Source organism: Australozyma saopauloensis, chromosome 3, assembly GCF_035610405.1.
Source record: "Australozyma saopauloensis chromosome 3, complete sequence".
NCBI classification, from domain to species: Eukaryota; Fungi; Ascomycota; class Pichiomycetes; order Serinales; family Metschnikowiaceae; genus Australozyma; species Australozyma saopauloensis.
Genome location: NC_086133.1, coordinates 1897242 through 1915522, shown reverse-complemented (window position 1 = coordinate 1915522; position 18281 = coordinate 1897242). Strand labels below are relative to the sequence as shown.

The window sequence follows — 18281 nt, the reverse complement described above, 5'->3', positions numbered from 1 at the left end:
TCTTACCGCAACTTATTTATTAACCATGGAAAAATTTCTTGAATACGAAAAAGATTTGCCTAAACTCCCTGTTCCTACTCTTAACCAATCCGTTCAACAAGTATTGACTGCTTTGAAACCTTTGGTGACTGAAGAAGAATACGAAGAATTATTCGACGAGGCATCCCAATTTGTCGCCAATGATACTATTCGTCTTGCCCAAGCGCACTTAGAAGCAGCAGCTGCCAATGAGCTGGTCAGCTGCTACTTAAACGCCGTGAATGGTGAAACACATTCGGGCATCTATGGTGATTTGAAAGGTGACATTTTACCTCGAAACCCATACTTGGTTTTGGAGGAGGACCCATACGCGCAAACCATCAACCCGCCAAATCAGGCACAGCGTACTGCGTCTTTGGTCAATTCTCTGTTGAAGTTTATTGTTAGTATGCGGAATGGAACATTACAAAGGGACACTACTCCAAAACTGGGCACAGGCCTTACCATGAACTGCTACCGGAATTTGTTTGGAACTACTCGTATTCCTGATGATACAGCTGATACATTTCATCAGGTGACCATACAAAAGTACAGGGATATCAATGACCTGCGTCATGTGGTATTCATTTGTAACAATCAGTTCTATACTCTTGAGGTATTGACCCCTTGCAAAGACCCTGAGGCTGCCTCTAAGCATGAGATATGGTTCAATGATGCCGAATTGGCTTCTATAGTTCAGACAATCTTGGATGAGTCCACCGCCATTGATTATGTTCAATCTGTCAATAACGGCATTGGTTCCATCACTACTCAAACTTATTCTCTTTGGAGATCTGCCCGTGCTGAATTGATGCGTTCCAATTCATCTGCTATCCAGGCCATTGATAATGCTTTGTTTGTGATCGCCTTGGACCACACCATTGCACCTGTGACCGAGCAAGAGAAAACCATAGCAATTTCGCATGGAACATCAATCCTTGCTAAGGGTACCAACATTCAGGTTGGTTCTTGTGCGCTGCGCTGGTACGACAAGTTGCAATTGGTAGTCACAACAAATGCTGTGGCTGGAGTTGTTTGGGAATCGTCTGCAATGGATAGCACTGCAATTTTGCGGTTCATTAGTGACATTTATACCGACCTGATTCTTAAGTTGGCTCGTAATATCAATGGTGCTGAGAACACCTTGTTTGATACAAACATCCGATTTGCATCAGGAAGGGAAGTTGATTCTAAGCCAGTTCCTCGGATTTTAGAGTTCAACAAAACACCTGAGCTTCTTAATCTTGTTCACTTGTCAGAAACAAGACTTACCGACTTGTTGAACCAGCATGAATACAAAACCTTGACCATGAAGCTTGACAGCCACTTGTTGGCCAAGTTGGACATTCTGGTAGACTCCTTCTTGCAGATCGGATTTCAAATTGCAAACTACGCCTTGTACGGTAGAATAGCAAACACTCTCGAGCCTATTACTACTCGTAAATTCCGCGATGCTCGCACGGAGCTTATTGCTGTGCAAAACGAATTGATCTCTGGTTTGGTGAAGCTTTTTATTTCATCGTCCGACGAGACTCCAAAGTGGTCCGCATTTAAGCAATGTTGTGAGATCCACAAAAACTTGTACCGAGAGGCTATGGTAGGCAAAGGTTTTGAAAGACATTTAAGCGCTTTGACAGCAGTTTTGAACAAGCCTCTGGTAGCCCTCGGACTAAACAAATTGAATAAACTGATTGGCCTCAGACCATTGGACTTGGATGAATTACGTTCTGTTCCAGTTCCACTTCTTACCAGTCCCATTTTGGAGAAATTAACCAGCCCAGAGCTTATCATTTCCAATTGTGGTAACCCTGCGTTGAGACTCTTTGGAATTCCTCCTGCCATTGATCAAGGTTTTGGAATTGGCTACATCATCCACAAAGATAGAGTCGTCGTGACTGTCTGCTCCAAGCACCGTCAAACACAACGGTTTTTGGATACATTCAAGTCTGTTGTCTATGGAATGAAGCAAATTTTACGTAATGAAGCTGACGTCTTGATGGAGGCTGCGGACACAGAACTGCGCAAGCAAGAACTCAAGAAGTTGCGGATTGAGAAGGAGTTGAAGAATGTTAACAAATTGTCATCTGGAACGAAGCATCCAATTGACATCAGTATGCGGAACACTCCTACCAATGGATCTGCTTCTACAATCAATAGGCCAGATGATGCATTGAACAAAACTAATGGTTCAGGAAACGAAGAAACCAGCGAGGAGGCCAACTACTCATACCTTGGTGGATATGGATTCTTTGATGTTGGAGAAATTGAACACAGGCGTGAAGAATTATCTCAAGTGGAATCTTACATGAACAGTTACTCACATTTGCCTTCTAACTTGGCATCAACAACAAACTCGAAGACCAATTCCAGACATCACTCATCCCTCAATTTACTGGCCATGGCCAAGGGAATTCTGAATGACTTGAAGCAACGATTGAGTTTAGGAGAGAGGATCCGTGATAAATTGTCACCAAGCTTAAATGCATCATCAACCAGCTTGAATGAGGACTTCGGTGACAATGTCCGTTTACCCGATAACAAACTTGACAAGCCAAAGAGCGCTATTGGAAGAGAAATTGGACAGAACTAAGTTCAGGTTGACCTTTTTGCGATTCCCTCGACTCATCCAAAACCAAAAAAAAATTGTATTTCAGCTTTGAAAGTATCATTTGGTTGGTGTTACTATGTACATCAACAATGGTACTATGCAAGAGTATACTTACTATACGAATTTTAACAAAAAAACGATGATTCATTTTGACTTAAAACTTAATTTATTCAGAAAAATCTATATATCGTCGTTGCATTCTAGATCAGGTTGTATCCTAGTTCTCTCTACACTCAGATGGTAGCTCATAGTGCAGGATCACTGATTACTATTCACTGACTTGTGGGGATTGATTTGATTCTTTCTGTCAAACGCCTCAATAAAAACGATTTCAATGACAGGAATCACATCGCTCTCAAGTGCGTTTCTTCGTATCAGGGGACCAGATGCAGCTAAATTTCTCAATGGACTCATGACAACTCGTCTTAGCCCTCATCTTACAAAGAAAAAGGAACACACCATCTCCACCACCAAAGGCGGAAATGAAAACCTCGAGAGCATTGACATGCTGAAGAATTGGGGTGTGATGTATGAAGACGTCATGACTCCGCAAGCTGGCATTCGTGTGCTCCGAGCTGGTGTCTTCTCTATGTTTCTTAATTCAAAAGGAAGGGTTGTCACTGACTGTTTTAATTATCCGTATCCATTCCATACAACGGTTCCGAAATTCCTGGAAGCATGTACAACATCGCCTGATTACCTTATAGAGGTTGACGAGAGAGAATCCTCCCGTCTTCTAAGTATGCTCAAGATCCATAAATTGAGCGCAAAAGTCAAGATTGAAAAGGCTAGTGGTCTATATTCTTACTATTACTACAACGACAAAGACATTAAGTTTGCCCAATGGCTTTCGGAAATGCAAGAAAAGTACATTTCTGCCTATACACCAGATGAAGCTTTGATCAAGGCAAATGAACTCATGAAGACCGAGCAGGTGTTCTCTAAGGCTGCCGCTGAAGATATTGTGGCAGTTGCGATTGATAATCGTAAGCATTTGGCCGGACTCAAAATTGTGACTGAACGCAAGTATGAGACTCCGAGCGACTTGTTCTCAGCTGCATTCTCCTCAAGATTCAACATAAAGTCGGTAGCAGAGCCAGATGCAAAACATAGAAGATTTCATTTGGGTCTTTTCGAAACAGCTGATGCGCCCGCTGGAACTAGTCTTCTTCCTTTCGAAACAAATTTGGACTTCTATAGTGGTCTCTCGTTAAACAAAGGCTGTTACGTTGGACAAGAGCTCACTATACGTACTTACAACCTGGGTGTCATCCGCAAGAGAATTGTTCCTGCTACCTTCGATGAAGATGTATCTTCTGTGTTGAACGGTGTAGATCTTTCAGAGATTCAGATCGAGAGAGAAAGTGAGGAAGTTGACAAAAAACCAAGAAGAGGCAAACTAGCAAAGTTGCTTGCTGTCGATGGCAACTTGGGCTTTCTTCTTACAGCATATGAAGATGTTCTTGTTGATAATCGGTACTTGGCGACAGTGGACAATAAGAAGGTTGGCCTCACTGCTAAAATTCCAAGCTATTGGCCCTTGAAGAACGAATAGACACTATCACAGATGTACGAATGACTATTGATCATTCTAAGACTACTGTCTGGACAAATGGTACTTACGATTGGGTAACAGATCCTAACAATTGAAGATGTCATCTTCTTCAAGAATTATTTCATTTTGAAATTGTGATTCTTGTGCCCAATTTTCTACACAGTGCATGTCTTTGGATTCATCATTTTGATACCCACTCTTATCAACGGTACTACTCTGCCTCCTTGACTGTTGTACATATGTATATTATAAAGAACAAAATCAAAAAAATAAAAGAGAGAGAAAGGCAGAGAGGCTACAAAACCTCCTCGGTCTTTGTAAAAATATTTTAGAGCCGTTCCCACTTGTACTGATTTTGTAGTGATTATTTTCCACTTTGAGTCACACACGACGTGCCATCAAAAGTTTTCACCACTGTCTCATATAGATCTAACTCAACCACACATAATGTCCTACGAAGACATCGAAAACGCTACCCCCGACATTGTCATTGGGTCTACCATTCCCGACGAGGAGGAGGGTTCCTATTATGAACAGGACATCGAGTCCGGTGGTGAAGAGCCAGTCGAACAACTCAAAGAAAAGAAATCCGTTGCCTTTGCAGGAATCGCAGACGAAGAAGACGAATTCGATGTCGAAGAAACAAAGAAAATCATGGAGGAAGAGGCCAAGAGAGAATTCGAGGAAGGTGGTGGTCTTCCCGAGCAACCAGAGAACCCTGACTTCTCCACCTTGACCCCAATCTCTCCTGAGATCATCAACAGACAAGCTACCGTTAACATCGGTACCATTGGTCATGTTGCCCACGGTAAGTCTACTGTGGTCAGAGCCATTTCCGGTGTGCAGACCGTCCGTTTCAAGGACGAGTTAGAACGTAATATTACCATCAAGTTGGGTTACGCTAACGCTAAAATATATAAGTGTAACAACGAGGAGTGTGCTGCTCCAGGTTGCTACCGTTCGTTCAAGAGTGACAAGGAGATCCACCCTAAGTGTCAACAACCAGGCTGTGAGGGCCGTTACCAATTGGTGCGTCACGTTTCCTTCGTCGACTGTCCAGGTCACGATATTTTGATGAGTACTATGTTGTCTGGTGCAGCTGTCATGGACGCTGCTCTCTTGTTGATTGCAGGTAACGAGCTGTGTCCTCAACCTCAAACCTCTGAGCACTTGGCTGCTATCGAGATTATGAAGTTGAAGCATGTTATTATCTTACAAAACAAGGTCGATTTGATGCGTGAGGAGTCTGCTCTGGAGCACCACAAGTCTATTTTGAACTTCATCAGAGGTACGATTGCTGATGGCGCTCCTATTGTCCCAATTTCTGCCCAATTGAAGTACAACATCGACGCTGTCAACCAGATTATCTGTGACTACATTCCAGTGCCTCCTCGTGATTTCATGGCTTCGCCACGTTTGATTGTCATTAGATCCTTCGATGTCAACAAGCCAGGTGCCGAAATTGACGACTTGAAGGGTGGTGTTGCTGGTGGTTCTATTTTGAACGGTGTCTTCAAGATCGGTGACGAGATTGAGATCAGACCTGGTATTGTCACCAAGGATGACAATGGCCGTATCCAATGTAAGCCTATCTTCTCCCACATTGTCTCTCTTTTTGCAGAGAACAACGACTTGAAATTTGCCGTTCCTGGTGGTTTGATTGGTGTGGGTACCAAGATTGACCCAACTTTGTGTAGAGCTGATCGTTTGGTTGGTCAAGTCGTTGGTTCTAAGGACAACTTGCCTTCTATTTACTCTGATATTGAGATCAACTTCTTCCTTTTGAGAAGATTGTTGGGTGTTAAGACCGAAGGTGCCAAGCAAGGTGCCAAGGTCCGTAACTTGGAGACCTCTGAAGTTTTGATGGTCAACATTGGTTCTACCGCTACCGGTGCTCGTGTCGTTGCTGTTAAGGCTGATATGGCTAGATTGCAATTGACTTCACCTGCATGTACCGAGGTCAACGAGAAGATTGCCTTGTCTCGTAGAATTGAGGGACACTGGCGTTTGATTGGTTGGGCTACCATCAAGAAGGGAACCACGATAGAACCTGTAGCATAAATTCATCGGACTCGATGAAAAATCAGTGGTGCGGAGAGACGTAGAAGTCTTCAGCGCCACGAGTGGGACGAGAGATCGGGAGGTCCGAACATCTCTTTCATACAAAACCAGTGCTTCGCCGCCCTGCTTCGACTTCTATGGACTTAAACAGAAGAACTTGAGTGGTCTTACGCGAATTACTGCCTTGTACTTATAATATTATACGGTATCTTTGAGCTTATTTCGTAGCATATGCTTTTTCTTATTAAAGAAAAGTTTATTAAAACGCATGTAACGGCACAGGTATAAAAATATAGGAGATCTAAACGAACGGGTCTAATCATTCGGTAAGTGCTTGCACCGCGTTGAGATATTCGGGACTTCTGACAAATTTTGCAAACAGATCCGACTCCATCATTCGGTAGATTGCAACTGCCACTTTATCAAAAACTCTCCAAATTTTGGTGAGAGCCTCAATGCTCTCCTCCAACGATGACGAATCTTGACTCAAGAAACTCACTCGCTTTAAGTTGGCGTGCAGCGTTTTGCAGCCTAAGTCAAGCATGGGCTCTGAAGTGAGTTTCGATGCCAAGTCTACTACCAAGGTTTGAGCATCGCGCACAGCAGCCCTTCCCGCGTTTGCATTATCACTATTTTCGGAACCTGTCTCGTCCAGGTCTAGCTCTGAGTAATCAAAACAATGGTCTACATCTGGAGTTTTGATAAAGTCAGTTATGTCATGTGTGAGAGCTCTTGTGGGGCTTATTGGTGACCGCTCAATGTTTGCAATTATTGAATCCAACTCTTGCTGTAATCCGAACCCAATGTTAAGATTGTACACAGACAGAACACTGAAATACTTTGAGTATATGTGAAATGCCATTAGGGTATTGCTAGCCGCAAAGCTTTCAATTGCAATCTTACATTTTCTCCTCTTGGAAGGCTCTGCCTCTATGGCGTGTCTCAACAATCTACTGCAGCTTCTTCTCCTGTGGATGAATTCTTTGAGCTGGAGGTAAGCTTCGTAATTATCACTGCAGCTCTCTTTTTCTAGATGTAATTTGAATAAGAACCGCAACCCAGGGTCGGAAAGAATGAACTCAAGATTGACTTTCCTTTTCTTTATCCCTGGCTTTTCATCCACCAGGAGTATATCTGGCAAGTCAATCTCAGTCCGAGCTGGGGGAACAGCCGACTCAATGTTCCACCATTTACAAGACTGGCCACCAAGCTCGGTAAGCGTGTAAATTGCATCTGGATGGTTGTAGAATGCCTCTGAGTAAAGCGATACTGTAACTGCAGTAATGAGTCTTTGGTTGAGCAACAACTGACAAAGGTCAATTGCCTCACCAGTTGAATTCAAAGTCGTACAGTCACAAAGCCATTGTACCAATGCTTTTCCAGAAAAGCAATAACTGACAATGGTAGTTTCGTTACCATGAATGAATTTCCGGTCTGCAAAGAGTCGTACGCCGGATGAACTTTCGTAGTATTGGATGTGAGCATCTGATTGTGGGTTAGAAAAATAGCGATGATGAAATGGACTGGGAGTGTCTCTCATCATATTATTGGTACTTTCGCCCATGTATAAGGATTCTTCCAAAAGTAAGTTTTTGACCGAAGCTTGCCTTTGGTCGGGACGCCAAACATTAGGTAAAGGGCCCATGGCATGAGTAATAAGCACATGATTCAAGTATTCAGAATTGAGAACCTTGCCTGTATTAGGAGATCGATCGAAGTGAAATAACAGCATAGTGTTGATTGACGAAAAAACGATCGGAGGCATCTTGTCCTCTCTCATTCCAATGTTTTTGAAGAATTCGAAAACAATAGCTGCACCCTTTGGGGTGACTTGAAGTTTGCTAGCAGATTTTAAATTTGAAGTAGTTCGTGACGTTGGATCGTGAACCAAATGGGCTGTGAAGAACTTCGAAAGGAGAGCCATGGCCAAAGTAGTTTTAATCGAATACCGAATCGTCGTGGTTGCAAGTCTCAGCTCTATGAAAAGCTCTAAACACTCCATTATTTTCGATGCATCACTTACTTCAAATGAGTAAGGATGTGAGCTTTTGACAAGGCTGCGCCAGCCTTTCTCTGGGATATCCTTGAGGTGAAGCAGGTAAATCAAAATCGCAAAAACGTCTGAAAAATTCTTATCGTTTGCTTGACTTACATCCGAAGAAATCAGCTCTTTGGAGGTAGTCATTTTGCAATGAGATTAAATTGTATATCAGCTCAACAAAACTCTCCGTTCCAGACGCAAAGTTTGTTGAGACTTGTCTACAAATTTGGCAAGCTTCGGATCAAAGTTAAAAATTGGTAAAAGTGCTACAAATTCTCAGGCGAGCATGACATTTTTATACCTGAAATCCCCAGAATGAATTCCGATCAGGGTGAAACATCTATCTGCAGTATATATTTATCATGATGAGATTCGGGCTCGTGAGTGAGAATCGCAAACAGGATAAGACTGTCTGTCAGCCCGTAATTCCATGGGCGTTACTGCACATTTTGATACGAACCTGCAGATAGTTGTATAAGACAGGAACACAGAAAAAACACTTCCCGATTCGTACCTGACACTCCCCAATTAGGAACATGGGTAGATAATTCATGGAGCTAGATCTTCGTGAGTCTTTCCATGAATGAATCACCACTGAGAAGATTCCGAATTTCTTCAAGCGATACATCTAGTTGTAGCATCCTCGCGTCTTCCAATACGATCTCTTTATACATGTTAAGATTGTTGTGTGCGTTCACCTCGTTACTTGTAGTCAATGCATCAAACAAAAGTCCCATAGTAAACAAACGCCCCCAAGGATCTCGCATAATCCGTGCAGAAGTCACAGCCCTTGTTACCTTAATACCTGCTAATACCAAACTATCTATGTGGGATGCATTGGGATTCGATCCACTCACTGAGAGAGTCGTTGCTTCTGTGTTGAAGGCTTTAAGCATTTGCACATACTCGTTATATGCTAAATTGAAATTGACCTGATTATTTTCAGATCTGTGTGTATATCTGGCCGCAGCAATGACCATCATTAATTCAAGCAGCGAGCAGGATGCGATTTTTGCCTCTACTCCGTCAATAGCATTTCGTGAATATATCCCGAAATCGTCAGCATTAACAGTGTAATTGGCTTCTGTGATTTCACTGACAGGTAACATGCTGGCTTGTTTGAATTGACTCATGCTTTTTGTGGCAAAATAGCTTTTGAATACAAGACTTTTAAGTCCCGTTGATCTGTGGTAAAGTTGTTCAATGCGATCGTTCCAAAGCCGTGGATATTGGGGCGCTTCAAATTTCTCGAACATGCTGCTGTCTACCTTGAGAACTTTGGAGGCATTAGACCAGTAATCCTCGAGAGTTGAGGCAAGGTGGGTGGTGATAATTCGTTGACTAAATCGACTGCGAACTCTCTTTTCAAAAAGGTCCCTGATGTTGATTTTTGCTGTAACTCCTACAACACAAATTGGCACCTTCGGGTTTTGAGTGAGTTCGAATAGATTGTAGAGAAGCATCTGTTTTGGTGTGTCTGTGTACTTTTCAACTTCGTCAATCACGAATATGACTCTTATTGGCAGGTCAGCTTTTCCGTAACTCAGTTTTTTGGAATCAACGGAGGCCTCTAAAGTGCGTAAGATATTTGCAAACGTGTCACTAATGGCACGTTGCTCAAATGTCGTTGCTTCAGAATTTTCTGTGGAGTTTTTCAATTCCGCGTCGAGTTGACGAGCAATCTCACGAACAGCATGCTGTTCTGTCAGCTGGAGTGACCCTGATAGCTTTATTGTGATAAATTTCTCGTTTTCTGCAGCCTTCAAACTCCCGAGGGCATCATTAATGACAACCGTTTTCCCCAGTCCATGAGGGCCGATCAAGAGGACCATATGGCTCTCGCCATCCTCAACTGTACGTGATAGAACAGAGCGAAGTTCTTTGGATGGAGTCAGAAGTAGACTGTCGTCGATATTAGGGATGGATGGTGACGCAAGCTGCAGTAGTATTGTATTTTTCATGAGCGTGACATCATTTGCAGATACGGCTAAACTAGGTTCCTCTAGTAGATTCTCACTTGTGTCCACGAGTAGTATTTTCTCTTGTGGCTTATCAACTAAAGCAATTCCAATCTCATCAGTGACATTCTCTGGAGTGTCAAGATTCTTGGGCACTCTTAGATTCGAAGACAGCTCTGTGACGTTTTTGACAACGGAATGACCTGGGCCCTGTGTATTACGGTTCAGGTCAATACGATCCTGAGAAGAAACGATTGGAAAATCTGTGTGTTCTTCTAAAGTAACAGTCGTCTCGATTTCTTCGAGCTTAACGTCTGTGGTATCATTTGTCTCACTTAGGTGGACGTTCTCAGACCCTTCTGAATTTGCATGCGAGGTGCGTCGCTGCCTCTTATGTGTTTCTGGCTCGCTGTTTGGTAATGAATCGAGTTTGTGTTTGAGACCCGGATCGCTCTGTCTAATGTTGAATGTGTAGTTTAAACGTTCTTTGTCACGTTGTATAGAGCGGTCACGAGTCAGACCTTTCTGCCCGTTCAACTGTTTTATGAATGGATCTGAATCTAGGTCCTTGACGCTACATTGTTTGATGGCGGAAAACTCGTCCTCAAAGTCTTGGAACTTAGACATTATTGTTCTAACAAATCAGAAGCGGGACGAACAATGCAGTGGAATATGGAGCCAATTCAATCAAATGTCCTTCGGGTGAGAGAAGAGGTAGCTGTATACGCCGGTCTCCGTTATTTTGGTTACAATTGGTAACTGTCGTAGGAAATGGCTTGTAGTATATAACATGGGGTTGACGCGCATAAACACACTAGTAGTGGGAAAAAGTCGTGCGAAATAGGAAGCGGAATTTCATTCATGGAATTTATTTGCAAATTTTCTACAAATGAAAGTGCTCTCTCTTCTCCGTTGATGAAGCATAGGGATGGATACAGTCAGAACACAGCTCCATCATACCCAATAATTGACGATAGCGGACTGAACTCAATGTTCCTAGGTCAATCGAATTAAATTTCAGTTTCCAAATTTGAAGAACTTGGCTCTATTTCGATTGCTCTGGATATTGGGATCCAGTTCGCTATTTAGCCAGTGCTACTACGCCATTGTTTTAGTTCAGATAGACTAGAATCGACTTCCAACCAAGAGAACATCAAAGTAATATTTCTGGGAAGTTTGGCACATAAAATACATATCAGTTCAAAGCAATGAAATGTTTTTGACCCACTCACCGTTAAAAATCGCCTCCGAACTGTCTTAACACACTCACTATTGAAACTCATCATTCGATACAAAGCAATTTGTTGACTATTTGCATGTATCAAATTTGTGTACATTCGCCAAAAGTAAATTACTAAAAGTTTAAAGAGTTTAAATATTATCTTGCCATTATTAAACTTATCTGATATCTCCCCACACTTTCAACTCACTTATCTCAAAGCAAGCCAAATTCGTAGCTACTATCAACTCAATTGGAATCATGGATCCCTCGTTACCTTCTTCAGTCGTCAAGCTTTTAAAAGAAAAACACTTTCTTCATTTAGCAACGTGCTGGGAGAATAAGCCACATGTCTCGTTAATGAACTACACTTACATTAGTAAGAACAATGCACACTACATAGTGCTCTCGACACCAAAAAATACCACCAAATACTCCAACATCACCAAGAATCCACAGGTGTCGCTTTTAGTACATGACTGGCTCAAACTGAACCCAGAAGAGGGCGGTCGCCGGAACTCGCTCTACGAGCTTTTAACCAACATCAACAGAACCGAATTGACCGACAGCGTGTCTGTTATGCTCGACGGTGCTGCGCAGGTTTTGGCCGATGATGATGAGGACTTCGAGTTCTGGAAACTGTTGCACTTGAACAGTGGTTTTAAGGATGATGTTCAGGCTTGCAACTACTTGACAAGCGGCGACAATGCGTTGGTATTGGTGACGATCAAGGCATGCAAGGTCACGGATGCCAAAAACAATGTCGAGCTGTATTGAGTATCTTTACATAGTCGAATGGGTTTATAGTACCTACAATTGATGATGAAACAAAATACCAAAGTTATTTTTGAGGAGAAAAGGTCAATTGCAATAGTGTAGTCATTGCAGACTGTCTCTGACTACTCCAATGGTAAGAAGATCGGACCGGCCAAAGCCAGTCGGCAATTTGACTCCAATGGCCTGTTCCCACCTCCAACAACAAGGGTTTGTCTCAAAGCAGATGCGAACAAATTAATTGAAATTGAAAATTTTACAAAAGAAATATAGATGTAGCCATTCCATGTTGAGTGTCCTTTGTCTCGGGGTGCCAAGAAATACATGCATCCTCAAGAGTCAATTTTTAACAACAACGCATAGGCCACGTAATTGGTGCTTGCCACCGTTTCTGGGGCTCCGGCAAAAAGTACATACCCACTCTAGAATATAGCATCCAAAGCGCAACACAAACACATGGCTGCCAAACATCCCATCAAACAGTTACTGTTGTTGTTGGTCTTAGGTTGTTGCTGAACGTAATACTGCTGCTGTGGTGGTGGTTGTTGATAGTAACTGTTCTGGCCAGGTGGTGGGCCTTGTTGGTAGTAGCCTCCTTGTGGTGGGCCCTGGTTGTAACCTTGGTGTTGTTGGTAGTTTGGTTGTTGTTGGGGAGCATAACCTCTAGACTGGTCATATTGAGGTTGAGAGGGAGGAGCGCCAGAACCCTGGTTCTTGTTGTCCCAGTTTTGAGGAGGACCAGTTGGGGGATTGTACGACATTCTCAATTGTTAGTGGTGTGGGAAAAGAAGGAGTATAGAGTCGTTTATATATCGAATGGGGACAGTTTGGGGGAGAACCTCATAGCACCGAGCACTTCGTTACCTGCAGGATGTCACCATGGATGTCCGGTACTAGAGTACTGCAGGTAGGTAGAGGTGGCTGAAGGTGGAACATTTAGGACCATTTCGAGTATGGATTGAGAAAGTGGTGTGTGATAAACGTGGAGAATTCCAGAATTGGGAATAGAGTGTTGGGTGGCATTGAAACCATTATAGAAGAATACAAACACGTTAAATTAACATGTTTCAACATTTATTTTTTTTGGACTTTGTTTTGGCAAGATTATTTAAAGTGTTGGATGATGGTAGGCTATGCTTTTGTGACAGCTGATTTGGAACGATGGGGCTGAACCAAGTCATTGATCTGTGTCGGAGTTCCAGAGGATGAGATAGTGGTAGAGTTTAATGTATCAACTATATTTGTTGTGTCTTCCTGTCAGATTTTCAGCTGATTCGGCTGAATGGTGGCATCAGTGAGTGTCAAGTGTTAAAGCCGATGCATAGTCTCAAATGCCGAATTTGATAGCCCTAGTAAGTATGAAGTATTTGTATTTCTTACAATTTGAGTTGTTGTTACGAGTTTATGCATTCAATCGTTTTTTGTTGTTTGACTGAGTCTGAGTCAGTTGTGGGTTTAGCGATCACTTTGCAATGACAATTGCAAATTGACAACTGCAGCGCATTCAAGTTGACAAAAAAGCGGCACTACTTCTTGAAAAGTCTTTTGTTGCTCAGTTTCTTCGGTATTGTGTTAATTTATTGCTTTCAATCGTGGCTAAACGGAGTCTTTCAGATCCTACCCTCATAAATCGCAACGTAGGTTGACCTTCCCAGAAACCACATTCTGGCAATGTACGTCCTATTTAGAATTTCGCATCCCGAACTATGATTGGTTTTATTCTTAATTTCCATTCATTTGTTCATGTCTACGAAATACAAATTTTAGTCTGTTCTAAAGTCAAGTATCATACTTCCCAGAGGATTGAGTGTCATACGAACTCCAGCGGAAGGCTGGCCAGCTACTGTGAAATTTGATCTTGCGAAATGCATTGCGAGCTGGAGCAATAAACTGAAGTATACAATCCTCAATTGTGACATTCAAGATAGGACAACTTCTCTAACATGTCACAAGATCGTGTCAACGATACAAAAACAACCTACAAAACAAGTGAGTCAATGTTGCAGCAAGTGATAAAGTCTTGCAATTATTAAACCAATTTTCTTTCTTCAATTTAAATTGTTTCAGATTTAGATGTGTCAGTCTCATTGTTACGCACCGGCCCAGATTTTACATTTCCTAATTGGTGTGATGAAGTAATAACTGAGATATAAATTTTCACAAGTTATCTGCAGTACCTGTTTCAACGGGTTTTGAAGCTGAAGAATCGAATGGCCAATTCTCTGCGTGAGCCGAGTCTAAACTCTAATAAAAGTATATGAATCAATGACGATTGTATGCGACCTTTTGTAATATCAATTTTTTCGTATTCGCTCGCTGCGTTGTGACACTAAATTGCAATCACTTCACTCAGGGCCTCCAAAACACCTACAACGTGGCTGTTCTAACCACTCCAGCGTTGTCAGAATTCCAATTTGTAAATTTAACATGTATTCATAGAAACTCTATCTGCTGAAACCGCCAAAAGATCATTTTGAGCTTCTGAATCGGAGATTTGCTTCTGTTTCAATTCTGAGTGCCTGTGCACGTGACAATACTTAGGGCTTTGGCCTTTCGTGCCCTAGCCTAATCCGGCAGGTATGCCTAAATGTACGCGCAAAACCTAGTGGACTGACCAACTCTCAGCACGCGATCCTGCAGCCACCCCCAGCTCCTAAAATTTTTCCAGGCCAACTCACTTCTCACTTCATCTTTCTTCTTTTATCGATCATTAACCATGTCTGACGTCGAGGAACAACAACAGCAAATCGAGGAGCCAGTTGTCCAACAAGAGTTGCAACTCGTCGAGTTGGCTACCCCAATCCCAGCCGATGTCCAAAAGGCTCAACAAGAGATCAAGTTGTTCAACAAGTGGTCTTTCGAGGATGTTGAGATCAAGGACGTCTCTTTGGTTGACTACGTCCAAGTCAGATCCCCAGTTTTCGTTTCCCACACTGCTGGTAGATACGCTTCCAAGAGATTCAGAAAGGCTCAATGCCCAATCATTGAGAGATTGACCAACTCCTTGATGATGAACGGTAGAAACAACGGTAAGAAGTTGAAGGCTGTCAGAATCGTCAAGCACGCTCTTGAGATCATCAACGTTGTCACCGAGCAAAACCCATTGCAGGTTGTTGTCGACGCTGTTGTCAACTCTGGTGCCAGAGAGGACTCCACCAGAATCGGTTCTTCCGGTACCGTCAGAAGACAAGCCGTCGATGTTTCTCCATTGAGAAGAGTTAACACCGCTGTTGCTTTGTTGACCATCGGTGCTAGAGAGGCTTCTTTCAGAAACATCAAGACTATTGCTGAGTGTTTGGCTGAGGAGTTGATCAACGCTGCCAAGGGTTCTTCCACCTCTTACGCTATCAAGAAGAAGGACGAGTTGGAGAGAGTTGCCAAGTCTAACCGTTAAACGGGCCATTGTATATTTCCAAAAGTCATTAATTCGAATTTTACTGTAGTCATTCTTATATCCTCGTTGAATATGGACTCATCCAATGGTGCTACCGAGAGCCAACATAATTGAAAGATAATTTCTATTCTACGTTTTAATTAAATTCATGATATATTAGTTCGATACTTGGTATCCAATGGTCAATAAATAAAATGCGCGTGTAAGTAGCTACTTCTAAACCCTGATGGGATAGAATGCTCTAACAATGAAGTAAATCGGGGTCATGCTCAAGAGGCGGTCATATCTTTTGATTCTAAGTTCAAGCGCTTCCACTTCCTCTGCTGTCAATTTGTGTTCCGCATCTTCAGATTTGAGATATGAGGTCCTACCAGCGTAGAGGTTGGCTGCAAACATCTGCCTTCTGTTCTTAAGTGTCTGGCGAACCAACCACTCTCGATTCACAACCAAAATGATTGCACCGAAGAAAAATGCACAAGCGGTAAAAATTTGTGCGTTTCTGTAGGATCCAGCTGTAGTACCTTTCTTCAACTTCAACGCAATAACCTCAGCGGGAAGTGCGAAGAAAGCCACAACAATATTCATACCACTCCATGCGGCAGGCAATTTATATGGCACGCCATCGAATTTCAAGACGTCGCGGCCCATCGATTGAGCCATGGTACTTCCAACTCCCGCTGGTGCTCCAACTAAAGCCGCCAAGACCATAATTGACACATAGTCTTTGGCGTTAAGCCAAAATGCCAGCAAAAGAATTCCAGCATAGCAACAGATGAGTAGCGATGTGTTGTTTCTTCCCAAAAAGTCACCAAGACGGCCAATAGCAGGTCTTCCAACCACTTGCAGCGCATTTAGGACCGCGAGTACATTGGCGGACTGCTTGGCAGTAAGTCCCTCAGAAGTAGCGTATGGAGCCATAGAGTATAGAATGATAACATAACCCATAAGAACTATGCCGAACCACAAGGCAGTCAAAACCAAGGCATAGCTCTTGAAAATCTTCACATCGAATACCACACGGAGGGCGTTTATCAAAAACTCGAAACTGAGTGTTTCCTTGTAGTCGAGCTTCTTCTTATTGCGGACTCGCATGAAGATTGTTGCAAATACCGAAATGACCAAATTGATCAACCCGGCGGCTCTCAATGCCCATTTTTGATCGCCAGTAATAGAAATAATCTTATTCAAAATGAAACTGAACACCAAACCACCAAGACCAGCACCAGACACTGCAATTCCCATTGCAGTGGCCAAATGTTTGTCAAACCAAGTGGGAATTACCAATGTTCCAGGGATGAAAATCAATGCAAATGAAAGGCCTACCATGACACCTTGGCACAAAAAGAGCTGCCAAAATTGTTTACACTCTGCTGCTAGAAGATACCCAACCGTTTGGATTACAATTCCAGCTATGAGTACCCAAGTTTGGCCAAAAATCTTCACCATGATCACAGTGAACGGACACAAGATATTGGCCAAGGCCACCACCAAGCCACCCATGAGTGCGAAGTCGTACATTGTTGCGCTTTTAAACAACTGATTGTGCAAATAAAGGTTGAGAAAGACACCGAAGGCGGCATTGGCACCCCAAGTCAGAAACACCACCAACATGGCAAGGAACGCTTGCCAAAAGGCAAACCCACCATCTATAGGATGGTCAGAAGATGGTTCATCTTCCGGAAGACTTGCCTCTTCTTGCAAGGATTGTGGTCCGCTGTTTTGAGTGATGTTCTTGGACACTTGATCCAATTGAGCCAAGAGAGTCTCTTCTACGACAGGACATTTATAGGCTTCATACTCGGAATTGTCTATTTCGTGATCATCTCTTATTCCTGATATGATTTTACTCAACTCTGAAACGTTAGACCTTTTCCTTCTAAGAATCAGCTTATCTTCTTCATGGCCGTCAGCAGAAAGGGCGGTCCTAAGGTCTCGAGGTTCCACTTCCGAATTTTCCAGGAATGTGGAAGACTGTGACAGCATGGACTCTTTACTGTTCATGTGTCGTGTTGAGTTTTTTCTTGACTATTGCTTTGCTCTAATTCAATTAGGCAAGTCCTATGGTATTTCCGCTCGGTCTAGAGGATACGAAACTTGATCAACCAAATGAAATGGAAATACAAAAAACTGCTGAATTACGCAGAGATTTTATAAAATGTCACAGTAGATGAAAAAAATATTGTGCGACAGATTTTGTATCCAGTTCTGTTTTAAGTGATTAGCGCGATAGATAGTCACAATGGGCTGCAAATTTCAGACGGAATTGCGGGGCCTCTTATATATGTGCAGATGACTCAGCGGATCCACGGATACATGCACCTCAACCTAAGAAAGTGATGTATCTGTGAGTAAGAGGGGTAGAAAATATATTTTGTCAAATCTGATTTGCTGAATGATTTGTTTCTGTCGTAGGAGATGTGATGGTCTGATAGGGAGAGTTAGAGGTGTAGAATGATAGGCGCCGCAGCTATATCGGGGGTTAGGTGCTATATCTTCGAGCAGAGGCGGCGGAAAAATCGAGCAAAAGAGGTCGAATATTGTAACCTGAATTAATGAATTTGCGATGGCAAATTCTTATCCAAGAATACCTTTTATTTCATGGTCAAAATCAATTTTACAGTCCGTATCTAGCTTAAGGTTGTGTAACATGCCG

At 42.6% G+C, this 18281-nt stretch overlaps 9 protein-coding genes across 9 annotated transcripts; 5 read left to right on the top strand and 4 right to left on the bottom strand.

The window, feature by feature from the left end:
* Positions 1-25: 25 nt before the first annotated feature.
* Positions 26-2608, top strand: PUMCH_002990 (uncharacterized protein; the record flags this gene model as incomplete). Its single annotated transcript, XM_063021977.1, has 1 exon — positions 26-2608. The coding sequence occupies one exon, from the start codon at positions 26-28 to the stop codon at positions 2606-2608; it is 2583 nt and encodes an 860-aa protein (XP_062878047.1).
* A 352-nt stretch (positions 2609-2960) lies between these two features.
* On the top strand, positions 2961-4181 carry PUMCH_002989 (uncharacterized protein; the record flags this gene model as incomplete). Its single annotated transcript, XM_063021976.1, has 1 exon — positions 2961-4181. The coding sequence occupies one exon, from the start codon at positions 2961-2963 to the stop codon at positions 4179-4181; it is 1221 nt and encodes a 406-aa protein (XP_062878046.1).
* A 447-nt stretch (positions 4182-4628) lies between these two features.
* Positions 4629-6242, top strand: PUMCH_002988 (uncharacterized protein; the record flags this gene model as incomplete). The annotated part of the gene is made up of 1 exon (XM_063021975.1): positions 4629-6242. The coding sequence occupies one exon, from the start codon at positions 4629-4631 to the stop codon at positions 6240-6242; it is 1614 nt and encodes a 537-aa protein (XP_062878045.1).
* Positions 6243-6561: 319 nt separating this feature from the next.
* On the bottom strand, positions 6562-8427 carry PUMCH_002987 (uncharacterized protein; the record flags this gene model as incomplete). Its single annotated transcript, XM_063021974.1, has 1 exon — positions 6562-8427. The coding sequence occupies one exon, from the start codon at positions 8425-8427 to the stop codon at positions 6562-6564; it is 1866 nt and encodes a 621-aa protein (XP_062878044.1).
* A 413-nt stretch (positions 8428-8840) lies between these two features.
* PUMCH_002986 (uncharacterized protein) lies at positions 8841-10868 on the bottom strand (the record flags this gene model as incomplete). The annotated part of the gene is made up of 1 exon (XM_063021973.1): positions 8841-10868. The coding sequence occupies one exon, from the start codon at positions 10866-10868 to the stop codon at positions 8841-8843; it is 2028 nt and encodes a 675-aa protein (XP_062878043.1).
* An 853-nt stretch (positions 10869-11721) lies between these two features.
* PUMCH_002985 (uncharacterized protein) lies at positions 11722-12237 on the top strand (the record flags this gene model as incomplete). Its single annotated transcript, XM_063021972.1, has 1 exon — positions 11722-12237. One exon carries the CDS (start codon positions 11722-11724, stop codon positions 12235-12237), a length of 516 nt encoding a protein of 171 aa, XP_062878042.1.
* A 419-nt stretch (positions 12238-12656) lies between these two features.
* Positions 12657-12995, bottom strand: PUMCH_002984 (uncharacterized protein; the record flags this gene model as incomplete). The annotated part of the gene is made up of 1 exon (XM_063021971.1): positions 12657-12995. One exon carries the CDS (start codon positions 12993-12995, stop codon positions 12657-12659), a length of 339 nt encoding a protein of 112 aa, XP_062878041.1.
* A 1955-nt stretch (positions 12996-14950) lies between these two features.
* On the top strand, positions 14951-15628 carry PUMCH_002983 (uncharacterized protein; the record flags this gene model as incomplete). The annotated part of the gene is made up of 1 exon (XM_063021970.1): positions 14951-15628. One exon carries the CDS (start codon positions 14951-14953, stop codon positions 15626-15628), a length of 678 nt encoding a protein of 225 aa, XP_062878040.1.
* Positions 15629-15844: 216 nt separating this feature from the next.
* On the bottom strand, positions 15845-17629 carry PUMCH_002982 (uncharacterized protein; the record flags this gene model as incomplete). The annotated part of the gene is made up of 1 exon (XM_063021969.1): positions 15845-17629. One exon carries the CDS (start codon positions 17627-17629, stop codon positions 15845-15847), a length of 1785 nt encoding a protein of 594 aa, XP_062878039.1.
* Between the last annotated feature and the right edge of the window lie 652 nt (positions 17630-18281).